Source organism: Eptesicus fuscus, chromosome 3, assembly GCF_027574615.1.
Source record: "Eptesicus fuscus isolate TK198812 chromosome 3, DD_ASM_mEF_20220401, whole genome shotgun sequence".
In the NCBI taxonomy this organism is placed as follows: Eukaryota; Metazoa; Chordata; class Mammalia; order Chiroptera; family Vespertilionidae; genus Eptesicus; species Eptesicus fuscus.
Window position 1 is genome coordinate 111,332,886 of NC_072475.1, and position 23,531 is coordinate 111,356,416.

At 38.2% G+C, this 23,531-nt stretch overlaps 1 protein-coding gene across 1 annotated transcript in view; it reads left to right on the plus strand.

The window, feature by feature from the left end:
* PLSCR5 (phospholipid scramblase family member 5) overlaps positions 1 to 23,531 on the plus strand; it is a 73,091-nt gene that overhangs the window by 40,873 nt on the left and 8,687 nt on the right. Inside the window, exon 6 of the mRNA XM_054710375.1 lies at positions 6,744 to 6,905. Coding sequence (XP_054566350.1) covers positions 6,744 to 6,905 — 162 coding nt within the window. The remainder of the gene's footprint in view (positions 1 to 6,743; positions 6,906 to 23,531) is intronic.

The window sequence follows — 23,531 nt, forward strand, 5'->3', positions numbered from 1 at the left end:
TCAAAAGACATAGGGTAGCTGAATGGATGAGAAAAAGTGACCCATATATATGCTGTCTGCAAGAGATGCACCTCAAAACAAAGGATTCACACAGACTGACAATAAAAGGATGGAAAAAATTTTTTCAGGCAAATGGAAATGAGAAAAAATCTGGGATTGCAATACTTATATCTGACAAAATAGACCTCAAAGTAAAGGCCATAACAAGAGATAAGGAAAGCCACTTCATAATACTAAAAGGAGCAATTCAACAAGAAGATATCACTGTGGTAAACATATATGCACCCAATACAGGAGCACCCAAACACATAAAACAACTTCTACAAGATATCAAGGGAGAGATCGATAGCAATACAAACATAGTATGGGGACTTAAATACCCCATTGACACCAAACTGGACAAATCCTCTAAACAAAAAATCAGCAAAGAAACAGCAATCCTAAATGACTCACTAGATCAGATGGACTTAATTGAAACCTTCAGAACATTTCACCCCCAAGGTACATAATATACATTCTTTGCCAGGGCACATGGAACATTTTCAAAGATAGACCAAATATTAGGACACAAGCAAAGTCTCTTCAAATTCAAGAAGATAGAAATCATAACAAGCATCTTCTCAGACCATAATGGCATAAAACTAGAAATCAACTACAATTAAGACAATGAAAAAAAAAATCAAACACTTGGAGGCTGAAATAACATGCTATTAAATAATGATTGGGTTACCAAAGAGATCAAAGAAGAAATTAAAAACATCGTGGAAAGGAATGACAATGAAAAAACAACAATCCAAAATCATAGGGACACAATGAAAGCAGTCCTGAGAGGAAAGTTCATAGCTCTACAGGCCTACCTCAAAAAACAAGAAAAAATGGTAATAAGTTATCTAACCTTGCAACTTAAAGAACTAGAAAGAGAACAACAAGAAAAGCCCACAGTAACCAGAAGGAAGAAGATAATAAAGAACAGAGCAGAAATAAATGACAAAGACCAAAAAAACAATACATAAGAACAATGAAACCAAGAGCTGGTTCTTTTAAAGGATAAATAAGATTGGTGAACCTCTATTCAGGCTCACCAAGAAACAAAGAGAGAGGGCCCAAATAAAAAAAATCAGAAATGAAAGAGGGGATGTAACAACTGACCCCACAGATATAAAAAGGATTGTAAAAAAATGCTATGAACAATTCTACTCCAACAAACTGGACAACCTCGACGAAATGGACACATTTTTAGAAAAATACAAGCTTCCAAAATTCAATCAGGAAGATTCAAAAAACCTGAATAGGCTGATAATGACTGATGAAATTGAAAGAGTAATCAAAAAGCTTCCAGCAAACAAAAACCCTGGACAAGATGCCTTCAAAGGAGAGTTTTACCGAACATTCAAAGAAGAACTAAAACCAATCCTTCTCAGTCTATTCCAAAAAATTCAAGAGGAAGGCACATTTCCAAGCTCTCTCTATGAAGCCAGCATTACCCTAATCCCAAAACCAGATAAAGACACTACAAAGAAAGATAATTACAGGCCAATATCCCTGATGAATATAGATACTAAAATCCTCAACAAAATTCTAGCAAAGCAGATACAGCATTACATTAGAAAAATCATATACCATGTCCAAGTGGGATTTATCTCAGGGATGCAAGGATGGTACAATATCTGCAAAGCAATAAATGTGATACATCACATAAAAAAAGTGAGAGACAAAAATAACATAATCATATCAATTGATGCAGAAAAGGTATTTGATAAAATCCAACACCCTTTTCTGATAAAAACGCTGAGCAAAGTGGGAATAGAGGGATCATACCTCAACATAATAAAAGCCTTATATGACAAACCTACAGCCAACATCATACTTAATGGGCAAAAACTAAAACCATTTCCCCTAAGAACAGGAACAAGACAGGGATGCCCACTTTCACCACTCCTGTTCAACATAGTACTGGAAGTGCTAGCCACAGCAATCAGACAAGAAGAAGAAATAAAGGGTATCCAAATTGGAAAAGAAGAAGTAAAATTGTCCTTATTCACAGATGACATGATACTGTACATTGAAAACCCTAAAGACTCCATCAAAAAAACTACTAGAATAAATAAACGAATTTGGCAATGTAGTAGGATACAAAATTAATGCCAAGAAATCTATGGCATTTCTATACACCAGCAGTGAACTTTCAGAAAAAGAGACTAAGAAAACAATCCCATTTACCATCACACCAAAAAAATTAAGATTCCTAGGAATAAACTTAACTAAGGAGATAAAAGACCTCTACTCAGAAAACTACAGGACATTGAAAAAAGAGATAGAGGAAGACATAAATAGATGGAAGAGCATACAGTGTTCATGGATTGGTAGAATCAACATCATTAAAATGTCCATACTACCCAAAGCAATCTATAGATTCAATGCTCTCCCCATTAAAATACCAACGGCATATTTCACAGACCTAGAATGAACTATCCAAAAATTCATCTGGAATAAAAAAAAGACCTCGAATAGCTGCAGCAATCCTGAGAAAGAAGAGCAATGTAGGAGGGATCTCAATACCAGATATGAAGCTGTATTACAAAGTCACTCTTCTCAAAACTGCCTGGTACTGGCATAAGAACAGACATATAGACCAATGGAATAGAATAGAGAACCCAGAAATCAACCCAAACTACTATGCTCAATTAATATTTGACAAAGGAGGCAAGAGCATACAACCGAGTCAAGACAGTCTCTTCAATAAATGGTGTTGGGAAAATTAGACAGATACATTCAAAAAAATAATACTAGACCACCAACTTACACCATACACAAAAAGAAACTCAAATTGGATAAAGGACTTAAATGCAAGACGGGAAAACCTTAAAATATTAGAGGAATCCACAGGCAGCAAAATCTCAGACATATGCCGAAGCAATATCTTCACCGATACAGCTCCTAGGGCAATAGAAACTAAAGAGAAAATAAACAAATGGGACTACATGAAAATAAAAAGCTTCTGCACAGCAAAAGAAACCATCAACAAAACAACAAGAAAGCCCACTGCATTTGAGAACACATTTGCCAATGTTATCTCCGATAAGGGTTTAATCTCCAACATTTACAGGGAACTCATAGAACTTAACAAAAGGAAGATAAACAACCCAATCAAAAAATGGGCAACAGATCTAAATAGAAACTTTTCGAAAGAGGACATAGGAAGGCCAAGAGACATATGAAAACATGCTCAAAGTCACTAATCATCTGAGAGATGCAAATCAAAACGACAATGAGGTATCATCTCACACCTGTCAGAATGGCTATCATCAACAAATCAACAAAGGACAAGTGCTGGTGAGGATGTGTAGAAAAAGGAACCCTTTTGCACTGCTGGTGGGAATGCAGACTGGTGCAGCCACTGTGGAGAACAGTATGGAGTTTCCTCAAAAAACTAAAAATGGAACTCCCATTTGACCTAGCAATCCCACTTCTAGGAATATATCCCAAGAAACTAGAAACACCAATCAGAAAGGATATATGCACTCCAATGGTCATAGCAGCACAATTTACAATAGGTAAGATTTGAAAACAGCCCAAGTGTCCATCAGCAGATGAGTGTTTTAGAAAACTATGGTACATCTACACAATGGAATATTGCGCTGCTTTAAAAAAGAAGGAACTTTTACCATTTGCAGCAGCATGGATGGAACTGGAGAGCATTATGCTAAGTGAAATAAGCCAGTTAGTGAAAGAAAAATACCACATGATCTCACTCATTTATGGATAATAAAGAACATTATAACCTGATGAGCAAAAAGATAGATACAGAGGCAGAGAATCATTGAACAGACTGTCAAATTACAGCGGGAAGGCTGGGGAGGCGGGGAGGTAAAAGATCAACCGAAGGATTTGTGTGCATTCATATAAGCATAACCAATGATCACAAGACCCTGGGGGGTGAGGGTATGTTTGGGAGTGGGGTGGGGGACAATAGAGAGATATGGACCCATATGTAATACCTTAATAAAAAAATTGAACAAAAAATGTTCAAATCATGAAATATTTCGGTAATAAACTTAGAAAATAATATATTTGTGAAATAATGTAATAAACCAATATTGTACATCCCTATAGTAACTCATAATTTCAGAAACACTAAGGAATTTTTAAACATATTACAAAAATTTTATTTATGTAGAAGTATAGCACCCATTGTATAAAGCAAACATATATAGTTTAAAGTCACATAAATTACATCCTATAGCACTGGTGGTAACATACCCCAGTTCAGATCTCATCTCAGAAGCACATTACATTAAAATACCACTAATTTAAAAGTTATGTTCATAAGACTTGCTATCTTTGTTTTACAGAACAATATATTCTCACATAAATGTATTTATGTAAATTGAATGTTAAAAAACAGTAAGTTGTTGCATGTCAATATGAACTATCTTAGTTTCTCCACCTTAGGCAGAGGATATGGTCTTATTTAAACTGTATGTTAATTTTTTATTTATTCATTCATGTATACCACCTAGGACATTCAGTTTAACAGCATTGACATAGGATACAATGTAAATTTTGCAAAAGGAGATCTCTTAACTCCACTCCATTCCAAAAGGACTTGGCATGGCTCTCCTAAGAATAAAGTATAAAAACATGCCGATAAATTAAACGAGAACCTCGAGGACATGAAAAGGGATCAACTAGAAATAAAGTATACACTGACTGAAATAAAAAATATTATACAGAAACCTAAAAGCAGACTAGAGGATCACAAGAATCAAGTCAAAGATTTGGAATACCAAGAAGCAAAAATCACTCCTCTGAAAAAACAAAAAGAACATAAAAAGTTGAAAATAGTGTAAGAAGCCTCTGGGACAACTTCAAGCGTACCAACATAAGAATTATGGGGGTCCCAGAAGAAGAGAGAGAGAAAGATACTGAAAACCTATTTGAAGAAATAGTGACAGAAAACTTCCCCCACCTGATGAAAGAAATAGACTTACAAGTCCAGGAAGCACACAGAACCCCAAACAAAAGGAATCCAAAGAGGACCACACCAAGACACATCATAATTAAATTGCCAAGAGCAAAAGACAAAGAGAGAATATTAAAAGCAGCAAGAGAAAAACAGTTAGTTACCTATAAGGGAGCACCCATACAATTGTCAGCTGATTTCTCAACAGAAACTATGCAGGCCAGAAGGGAATGGCAAGAAATATTCAAAGTGATGAATTGCAAGAACCTACAACCAAGATTACTCTACCCAGCAAAGCTATCATTCAGAATTGAAGGCCAGATAAAGAGCTTCACAGATAAGAAAAAGCTAAAGGAGTCCATCACCACCAAACCAGAATTATATGAAATGTTGAAAGGTATTCTTTAAGAAGAGGAGGAAGAAGATAAAGATAAAAATTATGAACAACAAATAGGTAACTATCAACAAGTGAATCTAAAAACCAAGGGAATAAAAAATCTGATGAACAGTACTAACTGGTGAATATAATAGAATCAGGGGCATAGAAAGGGAGTGGACTGACAATTCTTGGAGGAAAAGAGGAGTGGGGGGTGCGGGAAGAGACTGAACAAAAAGCGTACACCTATGGAGGAGGACACTGTGGGGGGGGGGGGCGGGTAAGGGCAGAGGGTGGTATTCATGAATGAATAAATAAAAAATTACATAATAAATATGTAAACAATAGTATCCCAATTATTTACCTTGGATAAAGTTCAGGACAGCTTCATTGCTTAACAAAGAACTAGGTGATGTTCAGAATGTGAAAAGGGAAGCTATGGGGGAAAAAAAGAGTAACAATTGTAATAATCTGAACAATAAAGATTTATTTAAAAAAATAATAAATAAATAAATAAAAACATGCCCTATGATCAAACAAGAACTTATAAGTGTTTTAGTATTCTGGGTATAGGGATGTCCTAAGTAACTTTCTCTATTTTCTACCTTCTACTGACATATTGAAAATAAAAGTTTATATTGAATCACTTTCAGCCTTTGAATGGGAAACAAGGCAAGCAAATGAATAGCTGATAAAGTTTCATTGTGAACACCTAGCTGGAAAGGACTATAGATATTTTTTATGTCAAATTAGTCTGAACTTCCTGTGTGGTATATTAGGACTCTTTAATGCAAAAATAGTGCTTATGGTTGGTTATTAAATAAATTAGCTAGTAAATGTCTAAGTGTAATATAAAAATGAGATTAAGCAATGGCTAATAAAATTTAAATGTGTTTGTACTTATAAAATCAGTAATAAAATTTAGAAGTTAACAAATTGCACCTAGAAGTGAAGCTAATTCCTTCTAAAGCCTTTATCTTTTTTCCGTTCTTTCTCTCTTTCTTTCTCTCTCTTTCTTTTTTTTTTTTTTTTTTTTTTTTTTTTTGAGGAAATGAGGTTTAAAATTTGGACCTCCAGTAAAGGAATTACCTTTTTGGTTAGGTAATTGAAACTATGTACTTGCTGCCATCTTGTGGTCGGCTGGCCTTAATTGTGTATTGCTATTACATTCTCCATCTGTATACAAAACAAAATTTTATGATGAATTAGAACACTATCAGGAAAGCAAAAGTCCTGAAGAGTGAAATGGAAAGTTAAATATATAAACGTGTGCTTATATAAAGGAATGAGTAACATCATATTGTCATTTAGAGATGATGAATAAAATAAATAATCTCTCATGAAATAAGTATGTGAAGAAATATAAGACCATCTATTTACCTTCCTCTTATTTTCTTTTTAAAGGTGAAGACCATTAATGAAAATCTTACAATTGGGAAGATTTCAAAGTACTGGTCCGGGTTTGTAAACAATGTCTTCACCAACGCTGACAACTTTGGGATTCATGTTCCTGCTGATTTAGATGTGAGGGTCAAAGCAGCCATGATTGGTGCCTGTTTTCTCTTTGTAAGTATGGTCTTGAAGAGTGTAACTGACTTATTTCTCTCTCTTTCAATTGTCAATTACAAACACAGCATTTCACACTCCCCCAGGACTAAGCTTTACATAGAAGGCTAGTTTAGAACCAACATTCTTCAGGAATGAGAATGCATTTCTGGCAGGCAGACCTTCTTGTATTTCCTAAAAACCTAAGTTTCCCTTTTCTTTCAAATTCAATTTAGATTTTTTGGCTTATTTTCACTTTCACTGAAAAATATGTAAACAAAAGTATCCCAATTATTTACCTTGGATAAAGTTCAGGACAGCTTCATTGCTTAACAAAGAACTAGGTGATGTTCAGAATGTGAAAAGAGCCCTATTCCTGCCCTTCTGATGTGTACATAGATATAGGATATGGCAGATTTTCCATGTTATAAAGATATTATGTCTTTATCCTTTCTTTCCAATTTTCAACTTAATTAGCAACCTTTTCTTCTTTGGTTTTGGATAGAAGAATAGAAATTTAACAATACCTGTACCAAAGGATTGGCTGTCTCCTGTTCCCGATGTCCCTCCTGTTCCCAGCATTTTCAGTGCAATAACAAAAACTCATGGAATTTAAAAATAAACCTACAGAAGATTAAAAATGGTGGCAGAGTAAATGGATGCTTCATGAACATGCTCCCAGAAACAAACGCAATTACAACTAAAATACAGAAAACTTCCAGAATAATCAATGGAATACTCACAGGAGAGAACCCTGATACACAAGGACCAAACATAGAGACTGCATAGAGCCTGGTAGGAGGGGCAAAGGCACAAAGGGGCTGGCCAGGCACCCACTGAAAGCAACTGACATTCTGGAGAGATATCTCAGCTGTTGGGGGTTGCCACTGAGAATTCTGGGGTCTAATCCCCAAGATGGGCCCACCAGCAGAGAGAACCACTCCTGAGAATGGTACACACATAACATGTGGCTGTGAAAAGCAGCAGGGTAGTTGTCTGCCAGGAAGAGACAACTGGAATTTAAGGAACCCTCTTAAAGGGCCAATGCAAAAAATTCCTTGTGGAACCACCCACGTTGTGCTCCATCAGAGGGAGAGCAGAATGGACTGGAGCTGTGTGAGCAGATGCTAGAATTGGGGAAGTGGGGGTTAGAGCACAGAAGGCAGATACCCCCAGTTTCCAGTGCTAAGTCATTCCCTCACACAGCAGAGGATATCTTTCCCACACAGACATTTGCTTTGCCTGGGGAGAAGATAGTTGACCCATCCTATTGTAAAACACCTTGCCCTGAGGCAACTTAAGAGACTAAAAATAACAATTAGCCTCCAGGCAGAAGCAACCATCCACCCTGTTGAAAAAACTCTCCCCTCACCTGAGGACAATTGTCTGGGGCTATTCAAGTCAGAATCTTATCAGTCTGTAGACAGAGGTGGTCTTTGCCTGGTCTATTTAGTCAGAAACAGCATTTGACACTGCCTGCACTAGAGATTGAGATGCATAGAGGATCTACCTAACACAAACCCAAACAGGGCCAAAATGAGGAGACAAAGAAAAAATCCAAATGAAAGAAAAACAGAATTCTACAGAAGAAGAGATAAATGAAGCAAAGATAAGAAATTTATCTGAATCCGAGAGATGCAAATCAAAACAACAATGAGGTACCATCTCACACCTGTCAGAATGGCTATCATCAACAAATCAACAAACAACAAGTGTTGGCGAGGATGCGGAGAAAAAGGAACCCTCGTGCACTGCTGGTGAGAATGCAGACTGGTGCAGCCACTGTGGAGAACAGTATGGAGTTTCCTCAAAAAACTGAAAATGGAACTCCCATTTGACCCAGTAATCCCACTCCTGGGAATATATCCGAAGAAACTAGAAACACCAATCAGAAAGGATATATGCACCACTATGTTCATAGCAGCACAATTTACAATAGCTAAGATTTGGAAACAGCCTAGGTGCCCATCAGCAGATGACTGGATTAGAAAACTGTGGTACATCTACACAATGGAATACTATGCTGCCATAAAAAAGAAGGAATTCTCATCATTTGCAGCAACCTGGATGGAATTGGAGAACATTATGCTAAGTGAAATAAGCCAGTCAATGAAAGAAAAATACCACATGATCTCACTCATTTAGGGATAGTAAAGAACATTATAAAGTGGTGAACAAAAAGATAGATACAGAGACAGTAAAGCATCAAACAGACTTTCAAAGTACAAGGGGAAAGTTTGGGAAAGGTGGGGGAGTTATGAAATCAAACGAAGGACTTGTATGCATGCATATAAGCATAAACAATGGACGCAAAACTCTGGGGGGGGAGGGCATGTGTGGGTGTGGGGTGGGGGGGGGTAATAGTAAGATATGTACACATATAATACCTCAATAAAAATATTAAAAAAAAAAAAAGAAATTTATCTGAAACAGTTCAGACTATTGATGGCAAAGAAACTCAACAGCTTGAAAAAAGATAGAGTAACTCTGAAAAAAAAAAAAAAAAGGTCAGAAATAAATACTGAAATAACACAAATAAAGAACACATGGAAGGAAAAAACAACGTATTAGGGGAAGTTGAGGACCAAATCAGCGAATTAGAAACAGGGTTGAAAAAATCACTTAATCAGAGAACCAAAAAGAAAAAAAATTTTTACAAAACAGGAGGACAGCTTAACCTTTTGCACTCGGATGTCAAGTGAGACTCGACACGGTTAGCATCGATAGCAGCTCTTTTTATACTCTTTGACTGTATCAATAATTTGAAATATAAAAAAATCCAAATAAATAAGTTTGTATGAAAAGAAACTCCAGTTTTTTATTCTACTGCTACGCTTTGTAAAATCTGGGGTATTTAAAAAATTAAATCCCAAGTAGAATAAAGGAATCGAGAAAAAAGCGAGTGCAAAGGGTTAAGGGAGCTGTGAGACAACATGAAACAACAATATTCAAATAATAATTGTGCCAGAAGAGGCAGAAAGGGAGTAATGGATAGAGAATGTGTTTGAAGAAACAATGACAGAAAACTTCCCTAAACTGGTAAAGGAAAAACTCACACAAGTTCAGGCGGCACAGAGAACTCTAAGCAAGAAGAACCCAAACAGGCCCATGACCAGACATTTTAATCATAATTAAAATGCCAAAAATTAAAGACAAAGAGTGAATCTTAAAGCAGCAAGAGGAAAAAGAACTGTTACCTAGAAAGGAGCTCCCATAAGGCTGACACCTAATTTCCCATCACAAACTCTATAGCAGTGGTTCTCAACCTTTCTAATGCCATGACCCTTCAAACAGTTCCTCATATTGTGGTGACCCCCAACCATAAAATTATTTTCGTTGCTACTTAATAACTATAATTTTGCTACTGTTAATGAATTGTAATGTAAATATCTGTGTTTTTCGATGGTCTTAGGCAACCCTGCTAGCGGTTCTCAACCTTTGGGTCACGATCCACAGGTTGAGAACCGCTGCTGTAGAGCCTAAGAAAAGGGTTGCGGCATTAGAAAGGGTCACGGCATTAGAAAGGTTGAGAACCACTGCTCTATAGGCCAGAAGGGAATAAGATGAAGTACTCAAGATAGTGGAAAGCAAAGATGTGAAACCAAGATTACTATGTCCAACAAGGCTATCATTCAAAATAGAAGGTAAAATAAAGAGCTTCCCAGACCAAAAAAAAAAAAATGGCTAAAGGAATGTATCACAACCAAGCGAGCATTTAACAAGAAATACTAAAGGAACTGCTGTAATGATAAAAAGAAACAGAGAGAGAATCCTAGGCATACAGAATTAAAATGGCAATAAATAAGTACCTATCAATAATAACCTTAAATGTAAGTTGATTAAATGATTCAATCAAAAGGAATAGGGTAGCTGAATGGATACAAAAACATGACCCAACTATATGCTGTCTACAAGAGACCCACCTCAGAACAAAAGACACACACAAGATGAGAGTGATAGGATTAAAAAAAATTTCAAAGCAAATGGAAAAGGAAAAAAAAATGGAGTAGCAATACTCATTTCTGACAAAATAGACTTCAAAATGAAGGCCATCACAAGAGACAACAAAGTCACTACATAATACTGAAGGGATAAATCAAACAAGAGGCTATAACCCTGGTAAACATATATGCACTCAATATAGGAGTTTCTAAATATATAAAAACCTTCTAGAGGACTTTAATGGAGAGATCAACAAAAACACAATCATAGTAGGGGACTTTAACACCCTGCTGACTTCACTGGATAGATCTTCCAGACAAAAACTTAACCTATTAACAGTGACTCTAAAGGACACACTGGATCAGATGAATTTAATAGACATTGATAGAATATTTCATCCCAACACAGGAGAATATACATTCTTCTCAAGTGCACATGGATCATTCACAAAGATAGACCACATGTCAGGACACAAAACAAGTTTCTACAAGTTCAAGATGATTGAAATCATATCAAGCATCTTCTTAGATCACAGTGGAATGAAATTAAAATCAACTACAGTAAAAGTACCCCAAAACATTCAAACACATGAAGGCTAACTAACATGTTATTAAACAATGAATGGGTTACCAACGAGATCAAGAAAGAAATAAAAACCTTCCTGGAAACAAATGAAAATGAACACACAGCAACCCAAAATGTCTGGGACACAACAAAAGCAGTCCTAATAGGCAAGTTCAAAGCACTACAGGCATACCTCAAGAAAACAGGAAAATCAACAACAAACTAGCCTTACAACTTAAAGAACTAGAAAGAACAAGAAAAACCCAGAGTAAGTAGAGGGAAGGAAATAATAAACATAGCCAAAGTAAATAACAGAGACAAAAACAAACAAACAAACAAACAAAAAACACAAAAACTCGATGAAACCAAGAGCTGGTTCTTTGAAAGGATAAACAAAATTGATATACCATTAACTAGACTTGACAGAAACAAAGAACAAGGACCCAAATAAGTAAAATCAGAAGTGAAAGTGGAGAAGTATCCACTGACACCACAGAAATACAAAGGATTGTAAGGAAATACTATGAACAACTATATGCTGGACAATGTCCATGAAATGACAAATGTCTAGAAAAATACAATGTCCCAAAACTGAATCAGGAGCAATCAGAAAAAATGAATAGGCCAATAACAACTGATGAAATAGAAACAGTAATAAAACCTCCCAGCAAACAAAAAGTAAAGCCCAGATGGCTTTACCGGGGAGTTTTACCAAATATTCAAAGAATGAACACCTATGCTCCTCAACCTATTTCAGAAAATCCATGAGGAAGGAACACTTCCAAGCTCTTTTTATGAGGTGAGCACTATCCTTATTCCAAAACCAGATAAAGAAATTACAGATAAAGAGAATTACAAGCCAATATCTCTGATTAACATAGATGCTAAAATCCTCAACAAAATATTAGCAAATCATGTCCAGCAATATATTAAAACGATCATACACCATGACCAAGTGGGACTTATTCCAGGGATGCAAGGCTGGTATAATATTTTCAAATCAATAAACATGATACATCACATAAACAAATTGAAAAACAAAAATCACATGATCATATCAAGAGAAGCAGAAAAAGAGCATATTTGATAAAATCCAACACACATTTTTTATTAAAAAAAAAACTCTCAGGAAAGTGGGAATAGAGGGATCATACCTGAACATAATAAAAGCGTTATATGACAAACCTATAGCCAACATCATACTCAATGGGGAAAAGCTAAAGCCATTTCCCATAAGAACCAGAACAAGACAGGGATGTCAGCTTTCACCACTCTTATTCAACATAGTACTGGAAGTGCTAGCCACAGCGATCAGACAAGAGGAAGAAATAAAAGGCATCCAAATTGGAAAGAAGGATGTAAAACTCTCATTATTAGCAGATGACATGATATTGTACATAGAAAACCTAAAGACTCCACCAAAAAAACTATTAAATTTAATAAGTGAATTTATCAATGTAGCAGGATACAAAATCAACACCCAAAAATTGATGGCTTGTATACACACCAATAAGGAATGCTCAGAAAGAGAAACTAAACAAACAATCCCATTTACCATTGTAACAAAAAAAATTAACAGTTAGGACTAAACTTAACGAAGGAGGCCAAATACCTGTACTTGGAAAACTACAGGACACTGAAAAAAGAGATAGAAGGAGATATAAACAAGTGGAAGAATATACTGTATTCATGGATTGGTAGAATCAACATCATTAAATTGTCCATACTACCCAAGGCAATCTACAGATTCAATGTAATCCCTATTAAAATACCAACAGCATATTTCACAGATCTAGAATAAAACTCCAAAAATTTAAATGAAATGAAAAAAGACCCCAAATAGGCTGAAGCAATTTTAGGTAGAAAAAAAAAGATGGAGGAATTACAATAGGAGATTTCAAGTTATACTACAAACCCGCCATAATGAAAAGAGCCTGGTACTACCACAAGAACAGGTATATAGATCAATGGAACAGAACAGAGACCCCATAAATACATCCAAGCCATTATACTCAAATAATATTTGACAAAGGTGGCAAGAGCATACAATGCAGTCAAGACTGTCTCTTCAATAAATGGTGTTGGGAAAATTGGTCAGATACATGCAAAAAAATGAAACTAGACCACCAAGTTACACCATACACAAAAATAAATTCAAAGTGGATAAAGGACTTCAACATAAGATGGGAAACCATAATAATCTTAGAAGACTCCATAGGCAGTAAAATATCAGACATATGTCGTAGCAATATCTTTAGTGATACAGCTCCTAGGGCAATGGAAACTAAAGAGAAAATAAACAAATTGGACTACATCAAAATAAAAACTTCTGCACAGTAATAGAAACAACCATGAAATAAAGAAAGACAAGGAAGGAAGGAAGGAAGGAAGGAAGGAAGGAAGGAAGGAAGGAAGGAAGGAAGGAAGGAAGGAAGGTTTTAGGAATGTAAATCGTATGGTTATATTAATGTGTGTTGCTGTGGAAAAAATAACAGGCCCTATTTTCTCAGTCTCTTCTAAAGACACTTAGGAAATATATAAACTAAAAATAATTCCCTAATGACTTCATTTAATGAATTTATATAGACAGATTATAGATGATATGGGTATAGATTAGATAAAGATATCCAATCTAATAACAGGGTAATATGCAAATTGACCATCACTCCAATACACAAGATGGCCACCACAAGATGGCCAGCAGGGGAGGGCAGTTGTGGGCTATCAGGCCAGCAGGGGAGGGCAGTTGGGAGGGACCAGGCCTGCAAGGGAGGGCAGTTGGGGGCAATGAGGCCTGCAGGGGAGGGCAGTTGGGGGGGACCAGGCCTGCGGGGGAGGGCATTTAGGGGTGACCAGGCTGACAAGGGAGGGCAGTTTTGGGTGACTGGGCCATCAGGGGAGGACAGTTGGGGATGACCAGGCCTGCAGGGGAGGACAGTTAGGGGCAACCATGCTGGCAGGGGAGGGCAGTTAGGGGTGATCAGGCCGGCAGGGGAGGGCAATTAAGGGCAATAGGGCTGGCAGGGGAGCAGTTAGGCATCAATCAGGCTAGCAGGGGAGTGGTTAGGGGGTGATCAGGCTGGCAGGCAGAAGCAGTTAGGGGCAATCAGGCAGGCAGGCGAGTGGTTGTAAGCCAGCAGTCCTGGATTGTGAGAGGGATATCTGACTGGGCCTCACAGGCAGTCGGGCATCCCTTGAGGGGTCCCAGATTGGAGACAATGCAGGCTGGGCTGAGGGACACTCCCCCCCCCCCCCCATGCACAAATTTCATGTACTGGGCCTCTAGTATATATATAGATAGATAGATACAGATATATATATATATATAGATACAGATAGATATAGATATAGATGATATAGATATAGATATAGATATAGATATAGATATAGATATAGATATAGATATAGATATAGATATAGATATAGATATAGATATAGATATAGATATATAGATAAATATCTTTAGATATAGACATATATAGATATATAGATATATGGATATATAGAAATATAGATAGATATATAGATATATATATAGAATAATAGATATACATAGATATATAGATATAGATATAGATATAGATATAGATATAGATATAGATATAGATATAGATATAGATATAGATATAGATATAGATATAGATATAGATATAGATATATATTAGAGGCCCGATGCATGAATTTAGTGTAAGAGAAGGCCTTCCTTCCCCCGGCTGCTGGCACCGCTTCCCTCTGACACCTGAAACCTGGGCCAGCAGGCACCTGAGACCCTGCTTCCCTCACAACCCTGGCTTCATCTGGAAGGTCATCTGGAAGGACATCCGGTCTAATTAGCATATTAGGCCTCCTATTATTATAGATAGAGTATTTTCTTCAGAAATTTAAGAGGAGTTACTTTAACTTCACTTATTGGTTCCCTACCATTGGAAGAAGGTAGAATTTTTATATGTAGACCACTATGTTTTTATACTTACTAAGTAGTCACCCTCAATTCCCATTTTTATCTAAAAAATAACAAATTCCAGCCACTCTTGCCTGACACCCAATATATCTTTCATTCCCTATTTTTCTCTTCCCACTTGACAGGGCTTTTTATTTTTTATTATTTTTTAATTTATATATTTATTGTTTAAAGTATTACATGTCTCCTTTTTTCCCAATTGACCCCCCCAAGCCACCCCTGAGGGCAAGCTCCCACCGCCCCAGTGTCTGCATCCATTGGTTATGCTGATATGCATGCATACAAGTTCTTTGGTTGCTCTCTAACCCTCTTCCCCGCCTCCCCGCTGCCTTCTCTCTGAGGTTGGATGGTCTGTTTGGTGCTACCTTGTCTCTGAATCTATTTTTGTTCATTTGTTTATGTTGATCATTATATCTCACATGTGAGTGAGATCATGTGATATTTATCTTTCTCTGACTGGCTTATTTCACTTAGCATAATGCTCTCCAGTTCCATCCATGCTGCTGCAAATGATAAAAGTTCCTTCATTTTTATAGCAGTGTAGTATTCCATTGTGTAGATGTACCACAGTTTATTAATCCACTCATCTGCTGATAGCCACTAAGGCAGTTTCCAGATCTTAGCTATAGTAAATTGTGCTGCTATGAACATAGGGGTGAATATATCCTTTCTGATTGGTATTTCAGGTTTCTTGGGGTATATTCCTAGAATTGGTATTACTGGGTCAAATGGGAGTTCCATTCTTAACTTTTTGGGGAAACTGAGTATTATTTTCTACAGTGGGTGCACCAGTCTGCATTCCCACCAGCAGTGCACGAGGGTTCCTTTTTCTCCACATCCTTGACAGCACTTGTCATTTGTTGATTTGTTGATGATAGCCATTCTGACAGGTGTAAGATAGTACCTCATTGTTGTTTTGATTTGCATCTCTCGGATGATTAGTGACTTTGAGCATGTTTTCAGATGTCTCTTGCTTTCTGTATGTCCTCTTTTGAAAAGGATCTATTTAGGTCCTTTGCCCGTATTTTGATTGGATTGTTTATCATTCTTTTGTTAAGTTCTATGAGTTCCCTGTAAATGTTGAAGATTAAACCCTTATCTGAAATAGCATTGGCAAATATGTTCTCAAATGCAGTGGGATTTCTTGTTGTTTTGTTGATGGTTTCTTTTGCTGTGCAGAAACTTTTTATTTTGATGTAGTCCCATTTGTTTATTTTCTCTTTAGTTACCCTTGCCCTAGGAGCTGTATCAGTAAAGATATTTCTACTAAATATGTCTGATATTTTGCTGACTATGGAGTCTTCTAAAATTTGTATGGTTTCCCGACTTACATTTAAGTCCTTTAACCATTTTGAATTTGTTTTTTTTAGATGGTGTAAGTTGGTGATCTAGTTTCATTGTCTTACATGTTTTGACCAAATATTCCAGCACCATTTATTGAAGAGACTGTCATCAGTTCATTATATGCTCTTTCCTCCTTTGTCAAATATTATTTGAGCATAATGCTTAGGTCTATTTCTGGGTTATCTGTTCTGTTCCATTGGTCTGTATGTCTGTTCTTGTGCCAGTACCAGGTGTAGAGAACACCTAGGAAGGCACATGGGCATTTCTTTAAATTGTCAGCTGAATCCAGGGCAGTCGGCAAAGCCACGCCCTGGAAACACATTCTGCCAAAAGGCAGAAGTGTTGTCAGCTTGACCATTTCAGCCCAGGTGCAGGGGGTGGGTTTTATTATGTAAATCCAGCCAAGCACCAGGAACGAATAGGAAAACTTCCTGGTATTTGGGGGTATAAAATAAACATGCTGCATCTGCTCTGGGTCACTGTCTCTCAATCAGAAGAGGGCAGCGGTCCCACCCAGCTCCAGCTTTTTCCTTCTATCTCCGTGTCTTGTCTCTTTCTTTCATTTTTCTCAATCCCCAGCCACTCCTACTCAGGAGTAAGCCAACAGAGACTACTATAATAGTAATGCATCAATAAAACAGATAAAGAAGATAAATTTTTAAGGAGTAAAAAGAAAGGAGAGAGAAAAACTAATGCAGGAACAGGAAAAGAGAAACAAGATGAAAAAGAGGGAAGTGAGGAAGAAAGGGTTGGCATAAAGGAAAAAATAAGATAGGGTAAAATAATGATAAAAATAATAATAAAATAAAAATAGAATGTAAAATAAAAATTTAAAAAATTTAAAATTTATAAATGTGTGTGTGCCTAAGTGACTGTCTGACTGTTTGACCAGCCGACTGTCTGACTGTTTGACCAGCCGACTGTCTGGTAGCTATGACATGCACCGACCAACAGGGGGCAGATGCTCAACAGAGGAGCTGTCAAGTGACAGCTACTTTTCAGAGCGGTCTCTTGCACTCTGGGACCCCTCAGGGAATGTTGGAATGCCAGCCTCAGCCTGATCCCTGCAGGCCAGGCTGAAGGACTCCACTGGTGCACGAATCCATGCACCAGGACTCTAGTAATAATAATAATTTAAAAAGTAAAATAAAGAAAATAAAAAAAATAGTTTCTTAAGTAAAAGATAAAAAAAAGTGAAGTAATAAAGTTCATTCACTTTAGCTGAATATTTAATGTCCCATGGGGGCTGGTCTAAGACCCCTCCCCACTGTTCTGTCTGCCATGTCTCATTTTCCTGCTAGATAGTCAGCACCATGTTGAAGCTCCCAGTGATCCACCACTCCTCTGTGTCAGATGCCACTGCCTTGGTTTCAGCCAGGCAGGATCAATCTGCCTGCTTTGTTTTTCTGCCTGCTTTCAGTCATATTTACCCAAGAGTCTAGGTAGCGGTGTCACTGTATTAGTTTCCAGGACCAAATGGCCCCTCAACCCAGTCCCAGAGGTCTCCCTGGGGGTATTTTGAATTTTTGTTTCCCTGCTGAGCTCAAGGCTGGGTGTATCTGTGCTGCTAGGAGGGGCCTGGCCTCCGAGAGAAAAATGTCTGTTCAGGGTTGGAAGGATCTGACTGTCCCAGAGCTGGCTTTCTGATCACTTCTCCCTATTTTGTTCCCCAGCTTCCACAAAACCACCTTCCCCTGCACTGCAGCCTAAGTGAGTGTTTGTGATTGAAAGATCCTGTGTTTAGCTGGTAAAAGCAAGGAAATTATAAAGACAGAGTAACCATGCTGCTGCATGTCTCTCTCACCCTGGCACTGTGCGACTGATGCAGAATTTCAGGCTGCCTTTCTGGTGCAGCCTCCCAAAGCTGTGGGCTTAGATCTAGAGTCCCCTGCTGCCAGGAGCCCTGTGGACATCATTCTACAGTTGAGCACTACACGTGTTCCTAATGTACGTGGACTTGGTGCAGCCTATTCTCCCTCTGACACTCTATTCCTGGCTTCATGCATTTCTCCCTCCAGTCCAGATCCCCAATCCCGTTGGTCTCCCAGCTATCTCTGACCTTTCTGTCCATGGATTGTCTCTCCATCTGTGTTTAATTCACTAATTCCAGGTGGATATTATTTGATTCAGATGTTTCTTCTATCTATTCCATGAGAAGGCACCAGACCCATCTGCCTATTCCATCGCCATTTTGTCTCCCCCTGGACAAACTTTTTAGTAGCCTATGGCCAAGGACACTGGAGTCTCAGTGTTCGTGGATTCGCAGCCAACGCAGCAGGTCCCTGGCTGGTGTGGTTGTAGTGTCCTGGGTGGTGTCCGAGGGCTCCCAGCCACAGCCGCTCTCCCCTTCAACATGATGCAGTCTCTGCAGCAGAGCCAGCTGCCCCAGGAGAGATTTCAGCGGTAGTAGAGGCTGCCCGGCTAGGGAAGCCTGGTCCACCAGTCCCCAACAGTCCTGCAGAATATAACTGTCCCTCACTCACACATACACATATGCCCCACATGTCCACACACTTCCCTTTTGCTCTCTCACTCACTCACACTCTTTCTCATTGCTGTCCTGTCAGCCACCATCTTGGATCCTAAGGGCTTTAATCTTTGACAAGGCTTTTTAATTTGCCACTTCCTGCTCACTTTTTCCATTTTGATCATTTAGCACTTCAATACCAATCTCTCCAAATACACACATGCATGTGTGTACACACAACACAAACACACACATACACATACCCCCTTTCCAAAACTTCAATTCGGCATTATTGATAATCATTATACTTAATGTTTATATCAAAAAAGAGATCATCTTTAATCTGCCACCACCGCCTTTTATATGTAACTGGTGGATGGGATGGCAAAAATGTACTATCAGTAATTCTCTATACACTGTAAATTGGAGAAGCACCGACCTAGATAATATCCCAATCAACTAAAAGATAATTTTGAAATCCAGTGTCTTGAGGGAGAGAGATATTACAGAGAACATCCAATGGCTCCCTTCCTTTTTTCTTTTTTACCATAATATTATAAAACATTTACACTTTTTTGCCAACATAGCTTTTAAAACAATTTTTCACCTGTAGTACCAACATAAATTACTGACTTATAAAAATAAATTGATAGGAATAATTATGTTTTTAATTTTTAAATGCTGTCTCCATTTCATGACCTTGTTATAAGAGACCTTTAAAAGCTGCTAGTGTGAGGGCATTCCCTGATCTGAACAGCAAAATTCTTAAGTACATCGTAATTTTTGTTTTCCTGTGGTTCAAGGCTACCACTCCACAACCCATAGATCTAACCTTTTGCCTCTAAAGTTCCCTCTGGTATAGTTTTCAGTACTTCCTCAGATGATAGTTACTGACCACAAAGTTGATAATGATATGACTAATTCTTGTTCAAAAGTCAGTGTCTATTACAGCTTTCTGCACTGACTCAGAATGCTCTACAATCTAATTTTACAAAGTCTTGATCACCCAAATTTTTACTGATGATACCATGCTGATTCAGATAAGGTTTTCAACTTACTTTTGCTCTGAAAAATTAGACATACAAGTGTCATGAAGCTTACAAATTATTTTTTACTAGAGGTCCAGTGCATGAAATTTGTGCACGGAGGTGTGTGTCCCTCAGCTCAGCCTGCACCCTCTCCAATCTGGGACCCCTCAAGGGATGTCCGACTGCCCGTTTAGGCCCGATCACGGTAGGATCCTTCATGGTAGGATCGGGCCTAAACAGGCAGTCAGACATCCCTCTCACAATCCAGGACTGCTGGCTCCCAACTGCTCGCCTGCCTGCCTTCCTGATTGCCCCTAACCACTTCTGCCTGCCAGCCTGATCACCCCCAAACCACTCCCCTGCCAGCCTGATTGATGCCTAACTGCTCCCCTGCCAGCCTGATTGCCCCCAACTGCCCTCCTCTGCTGGCCTGGTCACCCCAAACTGCCCTCCCCTGCAGGCCTGGTCACCCCCAACTGCTCTCGCCTGCAGGCCTGGGTCCCCCCAACTGCCCTTCCCTGCAGGCCTGGTAACCCCCAACTTCCCTCCTCTGCTGGCCTGGTCACCCTAACTTCCCTCCCCTGCAGGCTTGATTGCCCCCAACTGCCCTCTCTTGCAGGCCTGGTCCCTCCCAACTGCCCTCCTTTGCTGACCATCTTGTGGTGGCCATCTTGTGTACACATGGAGGCAGCCATCTTTGACCACATGGGTGCAGCCATCTTGTGTGTTGGAGTGATGGTCAATTTGCATATTACTCTTTTATTAGATAGGATAGAGGCCTGGTGCACGGGTAGGGGCCAGCTGGTTTGCCCCGAAGGGTGTCCCAGATCAGGGTGAGGGTCCCCTTGGGGCGTGGGGTGGCCTGGGCAAGGGGCCTGTGGTGGTTTGCAGGCCGGCCACGCCCCCCGGTGACCCAAGCGGAGGCCCTGGTATCTGGCATTTATTTATCTTCTGTAATTGAAACTTTGTAGCCTTCAGCAGAGGCCAGGGCAGCCCAGGAGCTTGCCTTCCTCCATCACCTGGGAAGCCCATGCCTCCTGCTTGCTCCATGGCCGCAGCCATTTTTGTTGGGATTTATTTATCTTCTATAATTGAAACTTTGTAGCCTTGAGCGAAGGCCTTTGCTGGCCAGGGTATGCAGGAAGCTTGGCTTCCTCCATTGCTGGGGAAACCCAAGCCTCCTGCTCACTCCGTGGCCGCAGCCATCTTGGTTGGGTTAATTTGCATACCCGCTCCTGATTGGCTGGTGGGTGTGGCTTGTTGGTATGGTCAATTTGCGTATTACTCTTTTATTAGATAGGATTATTTTTCTACTGATAAATCACATGTTACTGGAGTACCACTAGGAAAGATAAATTGCTTTATGTGATCAAAGATTATATGTGAAACTCTTGGTTTTAAATAATTGCCTTTTTGTAAATTCATCACTCATACTCAGTATACTTATTTGTAGGATTTTATGTTCTTTGAACATTCACTGGCTGGATTATAACAATGAAGATGACAAAACAATAAAATATGTAGAACATATTTCTGTAAGTAAAAAGCAAGTTTAAATTATCTATTTCTCTTGAAGATGTTGACATTTGACCCTAATTCTTTTTCATATTTAGAAACCCTTGGGCTTGGATTTCATTTCTGAATGGTTTGAGTATTTACTCATTTGTAACAAAATGTTAATTATTATATTTAATAAAGTATAGTATATTGAAGCAATTATTTGGTTGTAAATGCATGATAGCTTAAAACAAGATTACTGGCCCTAACACAATGTTTGCTTTGAGAGATTACCATCCTTTTATTTTATTCCTTTGAAGTTATTGCATGAGTAAGCATGAAAGATGAGAACTAAGGCTTGCAGGATCACTGATGAAAATTCAATGTTTAGAGAGCACTTTGAAGTTGTTTTGGTACCAAAGCTGTTTACTAATCAAAAGAACTGGATTTCTAAAATGTTCTTTTTGTAAGTAGTCTTTTTTTATTTACTTCATTAATTAATCTTATTGTAGTAAGACTTTATTTTGGAAAAGCTAAAAGTTAGTTAAATAATATGTTTAAAGATGAGAAGGAAGATAGATGAAATCAATTTGTTCTAATGGCTTATTGTACATAGAAAACCCTAAAGAGTCCATTAAAAACTACTAGGTTTAATAAGTGAATTCAGCAATGTAACAAGATACCAAATTAACACCAAAAAGTCTCTGGCATTTTTATACACCAATAATGAACTATCAGAAAGAGAAATGAAAAAAAAAATCCCATTTACCATTTCAACAAAAAAATTAAGATGCTTATGAATAAACATAAACATGTAGTTTTTCTGACCCTCCTCAATTCTTCCATTTGCTACTTTGCAGAGCTGTGTTGATAGTTAAGAACCCAATATTTTCTCCATTCCCCTTATCTATTTTAACCATAATGTGTGTGATTTATGATAATTTATAACAAGCTAAATGAAATGGCATTTTAAAAGTTGATGCATATCTATATATATAAAAGGCTAACATGCAAAGTGTCCTCCCGGGAGTTTGATCACTCGCTATGATGTGCACTGACCACCAGGGGGTGGCATGAAATGAAGGAAAGTCCGGCTGGCAACCAGCAGCCAGGGAGAGGAGGCCCTGGCTAGTGGCCGGGGGCCCCGATCAGCCCTGGTCGCCGGCTAGGCCTAGGGACCTTACCCATACACAAATTTCATACACGGGGCCTCTAGTTAACTAATAAAATGGAGGAAAATAGATAACATTTCCTGATGGGGTAACAGAATGATATGAAAACAAAGGAAAATCTCGAAGTATGTGTAAGACCTGCTCAGATCCCAAATGTTTTTCCTAAGGATAATCCTGTTTTCATATCTCCTTCTTGTCTTTTACTTTTGAGTTCTAAGATGAAATATTTTTGTTGCTGATATCATAACAGCAGTGATTGAAACTTTCACAGCGAGGCAAGAATAGGAGGAAAAAATACCACTTATACATGGTGCATTTTAAAATTATAATCTCTTTTAGATTTTTAAAAACTATCCAAATGAACCCGAAAATGAAGTGAAAATAGCTACATAACATCTAAAGATAAAGAGACTCCTTAAAGGTAGAAATCCTTCTTACACTATGGCACACATTTTTAAATTGGCTATTTTATTAAGTAAAACCTGCTGTAGTACTTTACTCCTGAATTAGCACACTATGACAAATCCATCTTCCCCTTCCTCAGTAAAGGTGAAATTGACCTTTATATGTCTTCTATGTTCTAATTTTTGCTTTACCACCAAACATGAGTCCATGAGAGACTAGAGAGACTTTCACTGTTCAGTGAAATTTTCAATGAAAAGAATGCAGCTA